Source organism: Aethalodelphis obliquidens, unplaced genomic scaffold (genome assembly GCF_003676395.1).
Source record: "Aethalodelphis obliquidens isolate GAN/ISIS:26980383/991018 unplaced genomic scaffold, ASM367639v1 scaffold1, whole genome shotgun sequence".
In the NCBI taxonomy this organism is placed as follows: Eukaryota; Metazoa; Chordata; class Mammalia; order Artiodactyla; family Delphinidae; genus Aethalodelphis; species Aethalodelphis obliquidens.
The window spans coordinates 93,636,186-93,657,626 of record NW_020837945.1 but is presented as its reverse complement, the minus strand read 5'-3'; the positions used below and the strand labels follow the sequence as shown (position 1 = coordinate 93,657,626).

Here is a 21,441-nt window from a genome sequence, read left to right as displayed (position 1 = left end):
TGGGTGCTGGGTTTGGCCAGTGCGCACAACAAAAGATGAAGGTCCTATATTTCCCACTGTACTAAATGGTCCTTCAAAAATGTAGAACACCATTTTTCTGTCAGCCTTTTTCCAAATGGATGGCAAATACCTACCTTGAATAAAAACATGTAAAAAAAAAGACAAAGCACTTTGGTGGGCAGAGAGGTGAGTCATGCTTTAACAAAGAATCAATGTGAGTGCTTTTTAGGTTTGTTTTTCTTTGTTTTGAAAATGCAGTCTTTTTTTCTCTAGGTACTTATGAGGATTTTAAAGTCTATTTTTAAAAAAATACTCAGTTTAATTTATTCTGTGATTAAATATAGCATGTCTTTTTATTTACCTTTTATAAGCTGTTGGGAAATCTTTTTAAATTCCAGGTGAAACATAAGCAGCAGCGTGGAGGATGTCTAACGCCTTCTACTTTCAAGAGTGCCCTCTGCTGGCAGTTGCCTTGAATTTTAAAAATACTCTGTGGGCTCCGGGATTTCATTTGTTGACCAAATGTCTTTAATGCATGAGTAGAAAGAAAACATCTGCTGGGGGAAAACAATCAAAACAAACAGAGATTTGTGTCTTAAGAATATAAATAAGCAAATATATACAATAGCACCAGGCATAGTTTTACATGCCATTGAAAAGGACACTATGCTTTAATTGCAACAACATAAGAACATTTGTTCAGCAAAGATTTATTGAGTGATTATTCTGTGAGAAGCACTGTGTTAGGCACTGGGGTCACAAAAGTGATGCTGACATGACCCCACATCAAGGATCCCACCGTCTTGTGAGGGAGTCAGACCCACTAATAGCCAATTACGTGCCATGTGTTGAGTGCAATGTGGGACCAGAGGAGGGACACCAAAATATCCTGAGGGAGGAGTTAGGAAGGGCTTCCTGGAGCAGGCTGGCAAAGGAAGACAAGGAAGGGCAAAGAAAGGCCATCGGGGTAGAGGGAAGAGTATTAGGTAAGAGAAATATGGCATGTGTCTCCCATGATGATAAGGTCAGCGTTGGCTGGCTATATAGCCTAGCACAGAATACAGGGCTTGCCATAGATGATGTACAACAGCACTTCTTGACTGTTTTGGTCTCAGGACCTTACATTCTGAAAAATTATTGAGGACCCCAAATAGCTTCTGTTCATATGAACTTTATTGATGTTTACTGTATTAGGAATTAAAACTGAGAAACTGTAAACACAGTTATTCATGTACTTAATTACATGTTACCTTAAGCTATATTCTATGGTGGAAAAAAATCACTAAATTTTCCAAACACAAACGAGTGAGAAGTGTGGCATTGTTTTACGTGTTTGCAACTCCTTAATGTCTGGCTTAACAGGAGCCATCTGGATTCTCATATCTGCCTCTACAGCCCACCTGCTACAACACCACATGTCAAGTAGCAGCTGGAAAACTCCACTCTACACTTACGACAGAAAAACAGTAACAAATAGCTAGTCTGGGTAGGCAGCCTATGTGAGAAGATGGAGCTCTCAATCTGAAATACCAGTGGTGAGAAAATCTGGTAGGGACATTTCTAACAAGACACAAAATGTCACCAGCCTCTCTCTCTAATGACACAAAATGCTGAGTGACAGGGCTGAACAATACATGTATGCCTACTGGAAATCATATTTACATTTTCAATCTCAAATTTGGCGAATATGATGCTAATATCAGTATCTTCTAGATGTTTAAATAGGGGATCCACTGGAAGATATGAGATGTTAGTTTTTTTAAAAAAAATGGGGGATTAAAAAAGAATGAAAATCACAAGAAAAAACAATATTAAAACACATAGAGTACATTTTAAATGCCCTAAAGGAGAATTGTTGGAACCATTAGTGGATCCCTTCAGCAAAATATAGCCACGCACCAGAGGTTTTGCTGGAGAAGATGAAAATAACTCTAATTGAATAGGAAAATCTAATTTACCCACACATATGTGACCATTTAGAACCAACACAAACAATTTACTTTGGAAAAAAAAGTTTTGCAAATTCCTATGATATTGAAGTGAACTAAGTATAATGAACTCAAGCGTGAAATTATTAGCTTTGCTTGTAATGACAGAGTCAATGTGAAAACTTGCCTTCAGTGGTATCAGTACTTCTTTGCCTGAACTAGTTCAAATCCAAATTCATTTGCACTGAGATCAACCCTTCCTAATATGTGTATGGAAAGTCCCCAAATTGTCTCATGGCCTGCCTAACTGCCTAACTTTTATGAATATTCTAGCCAGTCCAAGGCAGGTTTCCAGTACGAGCAGCACATACTGTATCCAGACATGAAATGGATGTCATCAGAGAGGCCACTGAGTCACCTCTCAGTAATTGAAAGGCAGCTGGAGGACTCCAGGGGGCAGAAGATTTGGGCTGAATTGTGGCTAGGGATGTAGGATACCAAGAGAAAGAGAGGGGGGAACCAGAAAATGAGATGAGGGGAAGTGAAAGAGGCACATTTCCAGATGGAGACATTTTATTTACAAACATGAATCAAAACAGATTTATACTTTCCTACCTCCACAGTGGATTTTCATCTTACAAAATAGACTGGCTACCAAAATCCTTCATAAAATCTGCCTTGCCCTTTGCAGTGAGAAATAAGCAAAAAGTCAAAGGTTAAAAGGTCATGCATAAAATATTATATCCACCAAGATATGCAACAGTCTTAACTTCCTCACAAATCAATGATAAAACAGTAACTAATTTACACTTCACTAGATTTTGTAGCACTTCAAGATTTTTTCTTCATATATTTATGGTCACATTTCACAAACAACAACGATATTGTAAAAAGACTATCCATTTTTTCTTAAAATAGGAAAACAAAACAAAGCCATAACACTTAAAAAAAATCAATCTGCAGAGCATAAAGATTTTTTATAAGAACAAAAATTAAAACAAAATAAACGGATTCCAGGCCAAAATATCTTCAATATAAACTCTGTACGCTTCCCAAAGGAATTCTTAGCACTCAGATTTTTGGTTGGTTTAGCCTCTCTTGTATCTAGTGGTTTTTGTGTATCATGATTCCCAATTATTACACCAAGGAAAATTTCAAGGAAGACCTTCAAGAAAGGTCTGAGGTGGGATATAGTGCAAGTCACTTTCACATATATATTCATTTGTTATTTCATCCTCATAAGTAGGAAATACCCATCTTTCAAATGAGTGAAAAGGCTCTACTTTCTTTCCACTGATAAATTTACTGTATCATGACTTGGCTGTGTAGTTGCTCTCTGCAGTCCCTGAAAGTAGCACAGATTGCAGCAGTACGAAGAGTGGCAGGAAGGAGGGCGAAGGTACACAAGTCAAATCAGAATTGGAGTTTCCTTGTATGCCAAAGATGTCCCACAGGCAGTGAAGGCTTCACATGAAATTAAGCCTGGTCTATTGTAACTTTAGACCTACTTGGAAGGCGATAATGAAGGGTGTCACCCAGAAGAGTAGGAAGTATTTCCTCCGACCACAGAGAGCAGAAATGACCAATGTGTGTCTTGTCTAAGCTATTGAACTATAAACTTAGATGACTTTACTAGGTGTAGTCATAGTTTCTAATTATTGTGATTTGTATATGCATATAAACATCAAAATATTTAGGCCTTATATATAGTAATATTAATAGGTATTTTACCTCTTTCCATAAAATTACATGTGGATATAATTCTAAAGTTGTTTTTTTAAACCCTAAGGTAGTTTTTAAAAAAAATCATTATTTTTAATATTCATTACTGACTTTATTCTGAAAAATCTTGTCTAGCTATATATATTAACATTAAATAACTTAAAAAAATAAACAATACAGTACATTATATATACCAAAATAGTCCCATTTTAAAGCCATGTAAGTGAAAAAGTTGAGTTTTCAAGAATAAACTAGACCCTCTAAAGGTATTTTTCATAATTTTAATATTAAATGTATCTTCTTTTCTGACTATGCCAAATATATACACACCACTCTTGGTAATTTATGTGAGAAGTATTCATTATGAAAACAATAGGTTGGTTCATTTGTCTGTTTTTACTTGTTCTGTAAAGGAAAATTTATTCTAAATCTAAATTAATCTGCTCCCAAAAGATCTCCACCAGGGAGATAGCATAACCAAAAAACTTAATGATGTACAGGAATCCAGTGCATGCAACCTCATATTTTCTAATAATAGTGGTAGAAAGTAACTTTCAAGTATTATCATAATCCAACTGGACTTAGAGACAGCTATCACATAAAATTAACACTCTAAAGGAGGAAAGTCATTTGAGAAACTTGTCCTTGCTAGAACAGCTCTGCCAAAATTCCCACAGGAAACAAAGCCATCCATCCATAAAGAACAGAGGGCACTTGGTAGCCAGCACTGACCTTGAAGTGAACACATTTAACACTGTTCTTAATTCAAAGTAAACTCTAGCAAGTTGAAGAGCCCACATTTTCTTTTTACTCATTAAAGGTCATCCGCAGCTGGTAGAATTTCTTCACAAAGAACTTCTTGACGGAGGCAAGACCCAAAGCTATTTCCAGCTCCTAGCCCTGCTTTCTGCAGCTGTGGGTGTTAGTAGAAATTTGGTTAAAACAAGAACAGAGAGACTGGCTCACTTAGAGAACCAGATTCAGATGTTTTTGCACTTATGTTACTCAAAAGCATTTTTTAAAATTAAATTAACATAAAGTCTGCAGGGAATAGAGATTCCATAACTCAAGTAACGAGGGGAAATTAGTCACCTAAAGAGTGAATGTCTTTCCAGAGCAGGTGCAGGAGATCAAGAGGGGCTCAAGCCTTTTAGAAATTTCACGCCTTTACAGGTTTTGATCCAACCACTTGATGTAACTATTCCTAGTCCGAATTCCCACTGAGAAGTTGGTAGGCCAGCTGGTGAAAATCATGCATCCGTGGAAGCCATCCTCAAAGTGATCAAGGGTCACCTCCACACCTGCACTCTCCAAACGCTTTGCATACATGATTCCATCGTCTCTTAGGACGTCGTGCTCACAGGTTAGAATATAGGTCTTTGGGAGGTGCCGCAGGACCTTCTGGTCTGCGATGAGTGGGGCTGAGCGGGCATCCAGCAGCTGAGGGATCTCCTGGACGATCCTGGTGTTGCCGGTGGTCTGCATGACAGGCTTGTAGTTCTTTGTGATGGATGCGGGCAAGAGGGATGTCCAGTTTAGATGGGCCCTGAGGGCGGCAGCCTCTTCCACATCAAGTGAAGTGTGATTGTTAACTATCATTGCCTGGACAAAGTCATAGTTGCCGTGGAAGTAGTCCACCCAGTACTTCACCATGACATAACGGGGCAGGATGGGGGTGTTCACATTTTGCTGATAAGAGGGTGTGTTAAAATCTAAAGCTTGAAGAACTGGATAAATTAAAGCTTGCACTTTGAGCTTGTTTTTTAGGTTGGCATCTTGATTAAACTGGAGAAGAAAAAGCGAACACATTATTTCATTTTGAATGGCTTCTTTTACAGAAACCATACCTTTTAAAGTAGCCCAGTGCTTTACCTTGACTCAATCAAAGGGGTATAAGTGTTACATTTCTACCAGGCATGGTATTAAGGAATGTAGTTTAAAAAATAAATACTTCCCCATCGCCACCACTACCAGCACCCTTCAAGCTGCTGGGTATTTACTGAGAAAGGTGTGATGTTTGAAACTCATAGTTCTGAGTGAACACTTCAAAGGTACATGATCTCTTAGGTCCTTTAACCCCCATCTAAAAGGCAGCTAACTAGGTCACTGTGTTTCACGAGCAGCTAAACAATCTTCAAGGTAACGTTAGCCATACAATTTTGTTTCACACCGCACTTTAGAACCCATCCCGAGGGAAGATGCAACTGCTCTGTAAAAGCAGGAGGAAATGATCAGTTAATAGTATTATTAATGTGTGCCAAGAACTGTATATACCTCATATCACTAAATCCTGGCAACAGCCCTGCAATCAAATGGCATGAGCCTCATTTTCCTGAGGCTCAGAGAGGTGAGAGGACTTGCCAAAGCCCCACAGCTCTCACAGCGGGGCCAGGATTCCATCCTGGTTGTGGCCAGTTTTAAAGCCCATGAGGCTCTCCCCACTGTACCAGGACTTTCTTCTTACCGCTTTGGATGTGTGGATAGCAAACCCACCAATGCCAAGTGGAGGACAAAGTTCTTTATTTATAGCAAAAGAGAAGAAATCAGGACATGACACAAATGAAAAGGCAGATGCTATCTCAGAATGCCAAAAGAAATTTGGAGGTAAGAAGACAGAGATGCTATTCTTAAATTATTTAACTCAGAAAAGGAAGAAAATGTACTTATCTTTGAGTCTACACAGCTGTCCAAAATTGGAGATGCTACTAGAGCTAGACAGTTTTCAAAGAATTTAACCAGCTAAAGCTCAGACTAACTTGTATTGTAACATTTAAAGTGGATGAACCATTTAACTCTTTCTTTTATATTAAAAAAAAAGCCTTTGGGAAACACTTTTAAATTTTTTAATTTGGCTCAAAGTTTAAGGAAACAACCTTAGCAATTGGAATTTAAGCAAAATTATCTTGTTTTGTAAGTCCAACATAGAAAAGGAGCAGAAGATACTTAATTTCCATGCATATCCCTGAGGAGCAAGGGAGCCCTCTAAAATGTTAGCCCTCCTCTCACATTCCTCACCTTAATTGTAATCAGGGCCCTTCCAAGGACTCAGAGATTACAGTTCTTTCAATGACCCCTCTTCCTACTTCAAAAGATCTCTGAGAGCTTGCCAAGTACAGTCATCTGAATTACTTGGCCCCCAAGTGACCAGCCCACCCAGCTAGGCCTTTGCCATGCCTAGTGGACGATCTGTTGAACATTATCACATGCTCTCCTGCCACCAGCACCTCAGGGCTCTCTGTTACCTGTTGGCCCAGGGCAGCCGCCAAATTCCCACCAGCACTGTCACCAGAAACGCCGATTCTGCCTGGGTCAACTGAATACTTGTGTAAGACTTCTGGCTGCAGGAAGTACTTTGTGGCACGTATAACATCATGAATTTGCTCAGGAAAATAAACCTTTGGAACTAGCCTGTATCTGTGAAGACAAAAGTTGTATTCATTTAAGGACTTCACCAAGTCTTCAGAGGCCATTTAAAGTTTAAGGGGAAACTGGTTCTTTTGAAGCCAGAAACAAACAGGTAAGGAATTATAATAAATATAAAAATAAACCATTTTCTTGCAATTCAAATACTTTTAAAAAGTCATGATTTTGTCATAGTAATTTTTACTGTGGGCCACCAAACAAAATAAACAAAAACAAAAACCTACAACCACCACCAAGGCAAAAACAAAACTTTGAAGTAAAAGGCAGATGTTGATTATTAAAATATAGATAGACCCACAAAAGATTCTGGAATTTTATTTCTGGAAGTCAGTGTTCCGTTCACACCACCTCTGGGTTAGAAGGTGACTAGGCAGCACTAACCACTTCATTGGTCTCCAGTTTAATGAGTGCATATGGTATTCTTCATAATTTACTTGATAAATATAGTAAAACTGTACTCCATCGAAGAGGTCATGCCAGCCCGACATTAAACCCAAGCAATGTATCTGCTCTCTGGAAGGCTGGAACTAAAACGTCAGCTGTCAACCAGCAAAAGGGAAACCAAGTTTCCAGATGGCCCATGGCAGGCCTGCTGGGACACTTCTGGGGCTTCTCCTACTGCCCCACTTTGCAAGATTAGAGTCCCTCTGGGATCCTGCTCTGTACACTTAGTAGGATTCAGATTCCCTTAAGAGCCCCAAGAGCCCCAGTTTTGTCAAACGCCCCACCTATATATAATATCACCTTACAAATCCATTGGTAGTCTCGGCTTGAGGTGCCCTCTCATCCTCCACACTCCTTACTTCTCACTCATCCTTTAAGCTTTCCTTGAGGGTTTGCCTTCTCCAGGAAGCTCTCCTTGACTACAACTCCACTTGCTTCTGGGGCTCAGCTGGCTACCATTCCTTGATACTTCTATGTGCTGGGGTATATTGTTCATATTGCCTCATAGTAACATGATTTCTTTCCGTATTTCCTCTTAAGAGTGTGTTCTCCGATATCAGGGACTATGGTTTCCAGTGTATATCTATCAATGTGCTGAGCACATAATCATGCATCTAGTAAAACTTTTCTGAGTATTAACATACCTTCATTTTGCAAGTGAAGAAACTGAGGCATAGAAAAACTACTTGATTTGTAAAATAAGCCAAACACAAATCAAAACAAGGTAGGACAGGAACTAATTAATTAAAACCTAATAATAGTCAGCTAGTACTCAAGTCTTTTGATTTCCAATTTGTAATGAGCATATTTATTCTCAGAAACTAGTTTTTTTCTATACTACTCTATATAAGGTCATTCATTTCCCCCATCTAAATTCCAAATAGTTAATTAAATATCTTCACATTCTGGGAATTCCCTGGTGGTCCGGTGGTTAGGACGCCGTGCTTCCACTGCAGGCGGCACGGGTTTGATCTCTGGTTAGGGAACTAAGATCCCAAAAGCGGCACAGCGCAGCCGAAAAAAAACCCTGACATTCTGTGCAGATACAATCAAATCGACAAATATTTGTGAAATACTTTGATAAGTAGTGAATGTAGATCTGCTCTTTCAGGAATGACTACATTTTTAAAACACAAAATGCAATAAGAAATTCCCTTAGTGGTTGCCCTATAACAGATAAAATAAGTTTTCTAATTTCTTTTTTTTTTTCCATCTGTGATGATCAAGTAATCATCTGAAATATTTTTTCTCCAGCTGACTTTCACAATGTCTTAGTGAAGCTGCTGCTACTTTATTTCATTCATTAATAATGGGTAAAAGGAGTAGGAGTACACCATTTTGTCCAATAGGTGGAGTCATCTCATATGATTCTATTTACCCTCAGTTCTGGGATGAGGTCTCAATTTGTTACTTTCAATATTACCAAGCTGAATTCTTAATTCTTTCAATGAAATAAGAACAAATGCACTTTATGACTCAAGGTGTGAAAATAAAGGCTATTTTGTCTCAGGAAGATTCCAGATAGCATGATAGACTATCTTCCTAGTGGCCCAAGAGGTCAGAACATATTTTGCTAGAACACATATGTGAATCAAATTTTCAGATGTTGTTTCACAAAAGGTCTTAATGACTTTGAATCAAGAGGAACTCCGCAACGGGAGAGGCCACAACAGTGAGAGGCCCGTGTACTGCAAAAAAAAAAAAAAAAAAAGAGGAACTGGTAATCTAAAAAATATGCTACTACTTCAAATCTTATGAGTTGATTAATAACTGGCTCAGATAACAGTAAATATCCTAGTCCTTCTGGTGCCCTTGAAGATCTATCTCCTAAGCCCTCCTCCCCTTATCTTTGTTCATTCTGGAAACATTCTCTAGTTTTATACATTAAGAAGGGATACTATTTTCATGGACTGAAGGATGTAGTGAAACTAGATTTTTTTTTTTTTTTTTTTTTTTTACGGTACGTGGGCCTCTCACTGTTGTGGCTTCTCCCGTTGCGGAGCACAGGCTCCGGACGCGCAGGCTCAGCGGCCATGGTTCACGGGCCCAGCCGCTCCGTGGCATGTGGGATCTTCCCAGACCGGGCACGAACCCATGTCCCCTGCATCCGCAGGCGGACTCTCAACCACTGCGCCACCAGGGAAGCCCTAGATATTTTTAAGATGAGCCTTCAAAGGAGCTTGAAATTGACCTGAGAAGTATCACGAAGGTTCTGTAATATCATTATAGACACAGAAAACTGAGAGTCAGGAGGTGATTCATGAGTGGTGTAGTCAAAGAAAGCATGCACAAATACATTTATCTGATGCTTTTGTTCAAGGCTGTGTCCCTGCGAAGTACTGAAAGAGGATTCTGCCTTTTTTTTTTAAATTGTAGATCTTGAGTGAAAGCACCTGATGAATTTGTGGCACATACAGTCTCAATTTGCCCAGCTCAGTGCAGGATACATGACTCTGCAGTGTCAGCTTCTACCTACCTATTAGTGCAGGTGCCTCCCACTAGAAGAACAAAATTTGGTGTAAATTCAGGAATGAGGTTTACTCAATTTAATAAATATGTACACTCTATAAAAATTATCTTTTTCCTGCTAGGTGAGGTACCTCACCAGGTATTCACCAGGTACTCAAATCTCAGAGCAAACCTGTGGGTTTAAGGATGAAAACATGAGGCTCAAGGGGGATGCATAACTAGTCTACAACAGCTAGTAAGTGGCAAAGCTGTGATCTGAATTCACAACTGACTTCAAAATCCACATGCCGCCCCCTTTTAAAATATTCTCATTCTTCCAAACCCACAGCCTTTAAATGTATGTGTGTGTGTTTTCATTACCTCACCAAAGCAGTAAGTTCTCAAAACTGTAGATTTCTGACATCCCATAACTTCTCTCATGATTTCAATGTTTTTGCAATATTCTCAAAACAAACCACCTGGCAGAGTACCTGGCACATGGTACATCTTTAATAAGATATTTTTATTTGTCCCAAACAAAATTTTAGAGATTTATTTTATACTTTTTACATATAAAATATGTCATATTTTATTACATACTCTTATGGTGGGAAAAGTAATAAGCTATATGCCTTTAAAAAACATTTAAAAAAAGAAATTGTTCCTAACCCACCTACTCTTTGGGCACATCTCCAAGGACTGCCTGCCTGTATGCTCTGCATAGCTGAGAGTTTCTCAACTCTAAATGCACCATAGGATAATCTTGGGAACTTTATAATAAAACACTGAGGTTTGAGCTCCTCTACAAAACATTCCAATTTATTTGATCTGAGGTGGGGCCCAGCATAACTATATTTGAAGAAAAATTCCCCCAAGTAATTCTAATGTGCAGCCAGGGTTTAGAAATATTACTGAATCCAACCATACTGTCACTCTCCTCTGAACACAACTCCCTGTTCCTGTTCCCAATGCATTGGTCCTTCTCTCCATCCCCTATGCCCTTCCCCCAGCAATTCCTCATCAAATGTTGCCATTCTTTAAGTCTCATCTCAAATGCCACTTCCTCCATGAAATCTTCTAAGAGCCCAGCCAAAAGTAACTCTCCTTTCTTGAAGCCCTCAAAGTCTCTCTTACAATAGGTCATAACAGACATGTCAACTTCCTCTAGGAGTAGACGGAAAGTCACACAGCTATGTACTAGAGTTCGATGTATACCCACCTGAAATAAGCAGCACCATTTCTACAACCTATTACTTTATTATCTACTTTGTTAGTGACCAGGGAGATGGAGCAATGCTCAGAAAGACTGACAAATTCTTCCTTAAGTCAAAGGCAGATACACAGCCCAGAGTTGAAGGAAAATGTGAGCTGCTTCCAAGACTATGGATGTGGAAGCCCTGAATAATACTAGTGTTCTAAGAGTGCTGTAAAGTGCATTCTCCCTCAAAATAACCTAGCCTGGAAACACTGAGACAGTCTTCTGCAGCGGGCAAGGACACTGAGTTCTCTTCACGTAGTGCCAGTTAGGTGAAAGGTACATGTGATATTCCGGAATGAAATTATACTCCTATTTGATTCAGGAGTGAGATAAAATCACATTCCATTTTGGCCTTCTTTCGTTTTTCTTTTCCTTTTTCACTGTCTCCCAAGAAGAGCTCAGTAGATTCATCTTGAGAACATAAAAAGGTTAACATTCTCCTCAGTCTTAAAGAACCCATATTAGTAGGGGTTATCTGAAACAAATCAACAATTACAGTCACATTGTGTTATTTGAGAGGGACAACTCCAGGGGAAGAATCTATTTATTCCTCTAATAGGTAGAAGCTTCCTTTCTATTAAAAGAATATATAATAAAATTACATAAAAGTGGAAAGACTGTGAATGGATAATTGTTTCTCTTTCCATTTGTGCAATGAGGTTTAGGCATAAAGATTGAGGAAAGGTCTTCCTTTCTGTTTCTACTCTCTAAATTGGCTCTCGAAATAGCTTTGACTACCAGTCATTCAGCAAGGCAGAGCCCAGCTTAACAAAGGCTTGGCTGAATGGATAATAAGTACATTCAGAAGAACTGACAGATGTCAGGATGTGTCACCAAAATCCTAGGACTGATTGAACCTAGAATTGTGATCCGTGTAAATGATATGACGCTCTGACGCTGTTTACGAGTTAAGACTTCCTGAGACGTCTCTATGGACACGGCAGGGAACTCCCCAGGCCTCCCCCACCCCCAATTCAGATATAAACCTCGCCTTTAAGCTCAAGGGGGAATAAATAGAGAGCCAAACATTCCCTCAGTGGCTACAGAATCCCAAGCAGGCTTGGGTCCATGTCCGTCGGACCTCCTTTCTCTGTGTGATTTCAGAAGCTGAACAGAGCTCTGGGCTCAGGTGTGGGCAGAACTAGGCTTCCCAACCTCGCTGCAGTGTGCAGCACAGGCTTTCTGTACAGCTCCAAGCCCCCCTCCCCCCAAATTCTAAAAGACCTAAACCACAAGAGAGAAACCAGTAGATTTTTTTTTAATGTTAGTAGAAAACAGAGCCAAGAAGATATTAGCTTAATATGTCTAAAAAGGAGATTCATTAGTTAACGATAGTGAAGGAACTGAAAAAACCTACTTCTTAAAAGAAGCCTCAATATTATCTTTCTGTAGCATTAATAAATTATTTGTAACACTGGCCTTTGGGTTTGCTAATAAGGTAGCCTGGACTGAGTAAGAGGAAAGTTTTGGACAAATTTTCCCTTTCTTGGAGGGGAACCCTGAGGAATTCAGTCTGCCCATCTCCCAGGGCTGCCCAGGTTGGGGTGAGGCATGAGGATTTCTGCGTGCTGGTCTGGGAAGAAGAGAAGGAAAAGGAGCAGAGGGAGAGTCACAGCTAGGTCACCGTGGCTCGTGTCTTCCAGAGTATCTTGTTTGAACAACTATTTATCGAGATGTGTGTTGTATTGTGCCTCTAGAAGCTCTGTGATTTTGTCAGCTTGTACTCATCTAATTTTATGGATGAGCAGGACAGAGTCATAAAAGTCCCATTGCTTAAGCAGCAGACTAAGATATGTGGTCCAGCTTCTATTCTGTCTATGTGAGCAACGTTCTTCTTTACAGCTCTGTCAAGTTTTAAGTTCTCTGTGCATAGTGCCGCCTGATATTTGGTGGATGGGAATAGGTCTCCACTGACACAAAATAGAGTTTTAGTGTTGTACAGACTTAGTTAAAAGCAAAACACAACTTGAAACCGTTTTTGACAACCAAAAACAGCAATGTAAATGCCTTGTACAATTTAATAATATCTGACATGCCTACTTTGTTATTATCTCACATTTTATCTTTTTGTAATTGAAGTATAATTGCCATACAATATTATATTAGTTTCAGGGGCACAACATAGTGCCATGATCTATGGCACTATGTTACATTATGACATGATTGCCACAATAAGTCGTTACCATTTGTCACCATACATAGTTAATACAATATTACTGACTATACTCCCCATGCTGTACATTAGCATTTTATCTTTAAAAAAAAGAAATTAGGGGGCTTCCCTGCTGGCGCAGTGGTTAAGAATTCGCCTGCCAATGCAGGGGACATGGGTTCAAGCCCTGCTTCAGGAAGATCCCACATGCCATGGAGCAACTAAGCCTGTGCGCCATAGCTACTGAGCCTGCGCTCTAGAGCCCGCGAGCCACAACTACTGAGCCCATGTGACACAACTACTGAAGCCTGCGCACCTAGAGCCCGTGCTCCAAAACAAGAGAAGCCACCGCAATAAGAAGCCCGAGCACCGCAACAAAGAGTAGTCCCCGCTCGCCTCAACTAGAGAAAGCCCACGCGCAGCAACGAAGACCCAACACAGCCAAAAATAAATAAATAAAATAAATAAATTTAAAAAAAAAGAAATTAGGGACTTCTCTGGTGGTCCAGTGGTAAAGAATCAGCCTTCCAATGCAGGGGACATGGGTTCGATCCCTGGTTGGGGAACTAAGATCCCACATGCTGCGGGGCAACTAAGCCTGCACGCCACAACTACTTTGCCCACACGCCTCAACTAGAGAGGCCACGGGCGGCAAACTACAGAGCCCACACGTTCTGGAGCCCACATGCCACAACTAGAGAAGAGAAAACCTGCGCGCCACAACGAAGAGCCCTCACGCCGCAACAAAAGATCCTGCATGCCTCAACGAAGACCTGGCATGCTGCAACTAAGACCCGGCACAGCCAAAAAAATAAAAATAAATTAATTAATTTTAAAAAAAAGAAGAAAGAAATTAAACCTTCCTTTTTCCTGATGTCTTATGGTTCTAGTATTGTGTTTTATTATATAAACTACAGGTTAAAAGGTACCATATTATAGTTAAACTGCAATGAAGTTTATGAAAATAAACTTATGAATATAAACTTCCTTCCCAGATTATGTAAATGGGATACATCCATGTATCTTGGGTATGATAAGATGAACTCTTCCATTTATTTCATAAATACTGTGCAATTATGTGTAAAAATAGCATAGTGTTGTAGAAGCTACTAAATAGAAGTCATGGCCTATTTTCATACCTTGAGATCTTTGTCTACCTCAGTTGTTGGATCTGTTCCCAGAATCTTGAGCCAATAGCAGTGATGTAAACTCAGAAGTTCCAGCTCCTGGTGTTGCTTCATGTGAAGTGATTCCATCACCAGGGCTGCCCCCAACCCTTGCCTACCAGCTTCCTCAGATTATATCTAACCTTCCACAAGGCCACTCCCTACATGAAGTAAAGCCATGACACCACTACCCACTCCTGTTGGCCTCAAGGATAAGGAGAAGCTGTCTCCAGACAACCTCCCTGCTAGGAGAAGGAATTCCAAGAGAACCAAGAGTCCACCATCCTTGTGAAGGCTCTCAGGATTATCCACCCTTATTTCTTATTTTCCTTAGTCATTGCCAGAAGCATAGGTCCCCTCATCTGTCTTCTCTCATATTTCATTCCCTTAATGCTCTCTGCCTCCTCCCATCCTCCCAAGCCCTCTCATTACACCACTTTGGACTTCCATGACCAATTCATTCTGTCTAACTAGGTTCTGCTCATCCCTAGGAGCTCGATTCAAACCCTTCAAACTAGGTAAGATCTTACCTACTTGATGCCTCCATTACTACTTCACATCACTTATCACATTTAATATTACTTGTTCAAGGTTTGATTTCTCATCTAGATTGTAAACTCCATGAGGACAGAAATTATGCCTCTCTTACTCACACTGTTATGCCACCAGAATTTAACACAGTAGCTGGCACATAACAGGAATTCAATAGGTGTTTATGGAATAAAAGAAAGAGGTGAGCAGTGAGAAGAGGTCCCAAGTTAGACCTCTGAACATACTTTCCAAGAGAAACATCACGGTCATATGATGCTGGCTATACCTCAACTAGAGCATAGGTTATGTGGCTCCTTGTGGGCTGGCTCGCCTGGATGGATCCTAATCACCTTAGCTCATTATTTCTGCAAAGAAAAGTGCTGTGAGTTCCAAACATGTTGATAAATAAATTAGTTAAGTTGGACCTTTCTGTCCTATGACCTTTCTGTCCTATGGGCTAGAGCAATAACCCTTCAGTCTTGTCTAGTGATTTAGAATATCAGAAGCCCTTTTATCTCAAATGTCCAAACTGATTCTCATAACAACTCTCTGAAATCATTAACCTAACTCAAAGTGTATCTACTTATTAGCATACATGTTTAAGCCATATACTGGGTGCGGTGGGCCCAAAGAAAAGAGGACATGATTCTTGTTCCCAGTAGCTCACGTTGACATACACAGGAAAGATTCCTAACCCCATTTTGCACGTGAGGTTAAGTGACTTGCCTGAGATTACACAGCCTTGAGTAATAGTAATTGCCCACTGCTGTGCTGCTTATCTGCTGATAAACCGGATGCTACATTGACAGATTTGGCGCAGTGGAAAGTGAAGATGAAAGCACGGCCCCTCTATATTTTAGTTCTTTTTTAAAAAAAAATCTTCTTAAAAACACCCTATCCAGTGGAGCAGTGGTTAAGAATCTGCCTGCCAATGCAGGGGACACAGGTTCAAGCCCTGGTCCGGGAAGATCCCACATGCCGCAGAGCAACTAAGCCCATGCGCCACAACTACTGAGCCTACGCTCTAGAGCCCATGAGCCACAACTACTGAAGCCCGTGTGCCTAGAGCCCGTGCTCTACAACAAGAGAAGCCACCACAATGAAAAGCCCGCGTGCCACAACAAAGACCCAATGCAGCCAAAAATAAATAAATAAAATAGATAAATTTATTAAAAAAAAAGCACCCTATCGATCCTTCTTTGTTTTATGATAAGCACAGACTTAAAAGAACACCTGTTTCACTGGAGACAGATGCTAACAGGTGGAGAAGGGCATGTAGGAAGAGCTTAGTCATGTTGCCAGTTGCTTACATTAGCCCTGGAGGATAAGGCTTGTGTGGAGAATCCTTATGGTACCAAGTAAAACAAGTCCACCTTCTCTCCTTTTCTCAGGCCTTTGAGGAGCTGGAGCTACACAGGAAACCACTGAAGAGGCCCTGAGACCAGCTCACCAGCACCAAGCTGCAGGGCCTTGCTCCATAATGGAGTTCAGCTGCTTAAACAGCCCTGCCTTCCTCTGGCCAGCTACCCAGGCCAGGTGATACAATCGTTTACTTGAAGGTTCCTGCATTATAAAACTGCATCAAGGGCCCATGAGTGATCTGGGAGGCCCAGCTGAGGCTCCAGGGAGGCCGGGGAGCTGTCCAGAGTTGTCCAGTGCCACATTTGCAGAGGAGGAAGCCACAGCATCACTCTGATTCTAAGGCTCCCATTCACAGGGTCAGAGCTGCCTAAATGACTTAGGAGACCAACCCTTCCAAGGAACTGGAGAAGCAAGGATTCTCTTAGGTCTGCGATCTGGAGTAGGGGCAAGAAGGAGATGAGTTATGAATGGGAGTGCAGCTGGCAGAGAGAGGCAGAGGGAAGGGGAGAGCTACATAAGCTCAGGGTATGGAAAGTGGCTGATGTTGCCATAACCTTGTCACTCAGCATCATCAGCTTCCTTCAATATTAGTTTGAGGGCTTCCCTGGTGGCGCAGTGGTTGAGAGTCTGCCTGCCGATGCAGGGACACGGGTTCGTGCCCCGGTCCGGGAGGATCCCACATGCCGCGGAGCGGCTGGGCCCGTGAGCCATGGCCGCTGAGCCTGCAAGTCTGGAGCCTGTGCTCCGCAACAGGAGAGGCCACAACAGTGAGAGGCCCGAGTACCGCAAAAAAAAAAAAAAAATATATATATATATATATATATATATATATATATATATATATTAGTTTGATACTGGGCCAAAGAAGCATAGGAGCCTGGGGAGTGATTCCACCTGGCTCAATTCCCCACTCCACATATGTGACTAAGTAGCTATGTGACCTCTTGCAGGTTACTTAACTTTTTGGACCTCAATTTCCTCATCTATGAGGAAAATATCAAAATACTTACTTCAGATGACTTATACGAAAGTTAAGCAAGACTCTTTATGCATTCATTCCATAAATACGTATTAAATGCTCTTTTGGTGTTCTGTGACTAATTTTCAACATGTGTGTGTGATGGGGGAGGTGCCCCACACCTCCAACAAGCAATGCTCTGGACACCAGCTGGGTGTCCTATAGTTCAACTCAATTCTGACAATATCTACCTGGAGATAGCAGCAGATTCCACAGATTAAGGGTTCAGTCCTGCAAAACTGTAGGATCACCCCCAACCTCAGACACCAGACACAAACCCAGGTTGTCACCTATGCTTTTCCCCAAGCTATAGATTGGAGGTTCCAACAATCCCCTCCAACTCAGGATGCCAATGGTTGTTACTGTACTTCTGACCACCTGGCTATAAATCAGAGGTTCCCAAAACCTCCTCCTCTGGTTCAATTAATTTGCTAGAGTGGCTCAAAGAACTCAGAGAAATATTTTACTTACTAGATTACTGATTTATTATAAAAAGAATACAACTCAGGAACAGCCAGATGGAAGAGATACGAAAGTCAGGGTAGGTGGGAAGGGGTGCAGAGCTTCCATGCCTTCTGGAGGTGCACTACTCTCCCCAAATCTTCATGTGTTCACCAACTGGAAGCTTTCTGAACTCTGTCCTTTGGGTTTTTATGGAGGCTTCATTACCTAGTTATGATTGATTAAATCATTGGCCAATGGTGATTGATAAAACCTCCAGCCCATCTCTCCTCCCCAGAGGCCAGCAGGGTGGGAAAGTCCCAACCCTCTAATCACATGGTTGGTTCTCCTGGCAACCAGCCCCCATCCTTAGGTGCTTCCAAAAGTCACCTCATTCACATAACAAAAGACACCTTTTTTTTTTGGCCATGCAAGGGGGGCAGGGGCAGGATAGTTCCCTGACCAGGGATTGAACCCTTGCCCCCTGCAGTGGAAGGGTGAAGTCTTAAGCACTGGACTACCAGGAAAGTCCCACAAAAGACTCCTTTAACTCTCTGAACACTTAGGAAATTTGAAGGATTTGGGGAGCTGTGAGCCAGGAACTTTGGACAAAGATCAAGTACATGTGAAAAATACACTTTGGTCATCTGAATGACCAAATATATATTTCTTACAAATCACAATATCATAAATTTCCACTATCTGCCAGGGACGTTTCCAGACACAAATGATCAGCAATGAACAAAACAGACAAAAATCCCTAAAATCTGCCTTCATAAAACTTACATTGTCTATTTATATTCAATACAATAAATACATAAGAAGTTATATATATGGTCTGTCAGATGTTGATGATAATTTTGGAGAAAAATAAAGCAGAAGAAAAGTGGACTGCAATTTTAGGGGTGTCAAGGAAGGCCTTGCTGAAAGGATGATACTTGAACAAAGATCTGAAGGAGGAGAAACAATATATACATAGCACCTGCACAATGCCTGCCATGGAATTGGTGCCGTGATTTTTGTATTACCATCACCGCAATCATTATAATTATTATTCACTTTCTTCTTAGTGTCCCACAAAAATAGCTAATATAGAACTGGTAGAAACAACTCAAAACACTGATATTAATATTAATACTAATAGTGATAATAATACCTACATTAACTAAGATTGGTTGAACACACTATTATTTACAAGGTCTGAATTACAGAACCTAACTCCAGGAGGATAACTTCTCCAACTCTTGGTGTAGGAGAGATTCTCTTAAAATGCTGACTGGTTTTTAGATTTAAAAAGGCAGTAATCATGTATAGTACTGTCTGGAGTACAGTAGTACAGTATCTTTATTTCAAGCCCAGGGTGTCCGGAAGCAAGTGTAAAAGCAGCGGTGAAGTAGCTGGTACACTGCTAAGAAGCACCAAGTGATAACGATTGTGTTTGTTGGACTTACGAACAAATTGGACTTAGGAATGTGCTCTCGGAACTTAGGGGACTTAACAGTATTTCCACTTAATTTTAAATGAGTGGATCTGATGGAATAGTAGGAATTATCTGGTATGTCCATACTTCCTTTGCTTTCTCAGCACTTGTGAAGGTAAAGTGAGAGAATTAACACAGAAAACAGTCACACTATACAGGAATTTTTTTAACTTCAACATCAGTTGAAATTTATAGTGGTAATTTTTAGAATATGCTTTTACTTGGCTGTCTAAGAAAAAACCTGATGGAAAAAATCCCTTCTCTCTTATGCTTTTATCATAGTTTATTTCCACATAACAGCATAACAAAATAATCTTTCCCTTTAGGGTTTTTCTCCTGAAATTCCATGAGCACTGTCTGACCTTGCAGTTCACAAGGTTAATGATTCAACTATAACTTAGTAAAGTTAGTTAGCTATACTTTAATTCCTCTTGAAAGGCATTGCATGGCTTTCTTACACTTCAGTAGTCTAATAATACAGAGCTATACTAAAGTAAAAAAAAAAAGGCAGTAATCAAACTATATACTATAAATAACTGATTATATATTTCTCTTAATTTCAGCTAATTCCGTTTCCAGAAGGTTCCAAAACTAAAATAAAATGATAGTTTGAGGCATTATAAAGCTAGTTCAAGAAATTCTAAGTTACAACAGAAATCATTTTCTGTGACTTTGGGAAAATGACTTCACCTCTCTGGACTTTCATTTTACACTCTAGCACTTGTAAAATAAAATAACTAGATGGTTATCGAGGATTCCTTCTTAAATGTTTTTCTATGACTATTATTAATTACTTACTCAATGGAGACAATGACAGCATTCAATTCCTCAGCCATTGCTTTACACAGTTCATCATAATACCTGATTTCTGAAAGAGACAAAGGAGCAAACACTCACTATAAAGCAGTTTATTTAATACTGTCCGTTCTTAAATTCTGCTAACTGTGGATTGTTTCTGGACTTGGACTTAAGTTATTAATAATAAAAACAATAAAAAGTAAATATGAACATATACCTCATTAACAGAGCTACATGTACAAATGTAAAAAATTAATCTGGTTTCTCATAAAATGCAATTACTATAAAATAACAGGAAATCCATATTAGATTACCTTTGAATGTGTTTTTAACTGACTAAAAATTTATTTCATAATGGACGATATGAAGTGCATCAGATTCATTCTGATTTTGTAGTTCTTCAAATGTATGCCTTTCCAGAAATCACAGAAAATAAGCAGTTTCCTCCTTAGAACCAAAAAATTTTTCTCTTTTAACACCATCATTTGCTGTGATTCAGAAAAGTCACCAATCTGAAGAATATGGTATTCCGTTTAAACCAACACAGAACAAATAGAATTTTAGGAAATCTTAGCATTTCTTAGAAAGAGAATCCACAGGTTTGCAGTGACAGAAGCAATTTTAATATGTAAAAATTTAATCCCTTAGGCTGTTCTTTTAATATATTAATGTTTTTATAATATATTAAGAGCTGGATTGCCTCAACAGAAAGACAGATACTACCTTATTTATAGGTTTTCCAAGGCAGTCTAAGAACCAGAAGTTCAATAACTACATAAACACCTGCACACCTACCTCCAGCTCTTCCTCTGGCCGAAGTGATCAGCCAAAATTATGTGGAAAAGGCCAGGCTGACTCATAATCCATACCATTCCTGGCACTTATACTTCCTGGCCTCTGACGTATTGATACTATCTCACCTGGCAAGTGTCCAGTGCTACAGATGCAACCTTTTCTAGGGCAGAGACTCTGTCTTACTCAGTTTTGTATCCCCATCACCAAGCACACATTAGGGTGACCAGAGGTCCAGGTTTGCATACAACTCTTTGAGTTTTTGTACTGAAAGTCCTACACCCTGGGAAACTACTCAGTCCTGGGCAAACCTACATATTCAGTAATCATCTTATGGAAATGTGAACAAATCAATGAATAAAAGAATAAATGATGAATATGGAGTTAAATGAAATGAGATTACTAGAAAAAGTTATACTTTTTGGCCTTTGCTGCATTAAAAAAAAAAAATGACAAACTAGAACAAGTTGCCATCGCC

The 21,441-nt window shown here is 40.0% G+C and overlaps 1 protein-coding gene across 1 annotated transcript in view; it reads right to left on the bottom strand.

The window, feature by feature from the left end:
• Positions 1-3,065: 3,065 nt before the first annotated feature.
• The window catches only part of NCEH1 (neutral cholesterol ester hydrolase 1), a 62,470-nt gene continuing 44,094 nt past the window's right edge, over positions 3,066-21,441 (bottom strand). The window contains exons 3-5 of the mRNA XM_027111711.1: positions 20,172-20,241; positions 6,893-7,064; positions 3,066-5,435 (exon numbers count right to left, since the gene is read on the bottom strand). Of these exons, the coding sequence (XP_026967512.1) occupies positions 4,818-5,435; positions 6,893-7,064; positions 20,172-20,241 (860 nt within the window). The 3' untranslated portion in view covers positions 3,066-4,817. The remainder of the gene's footprint in view (positions 5,436-6,892; positions 7,065-20,171; positions 20,242-21,441) is intronic.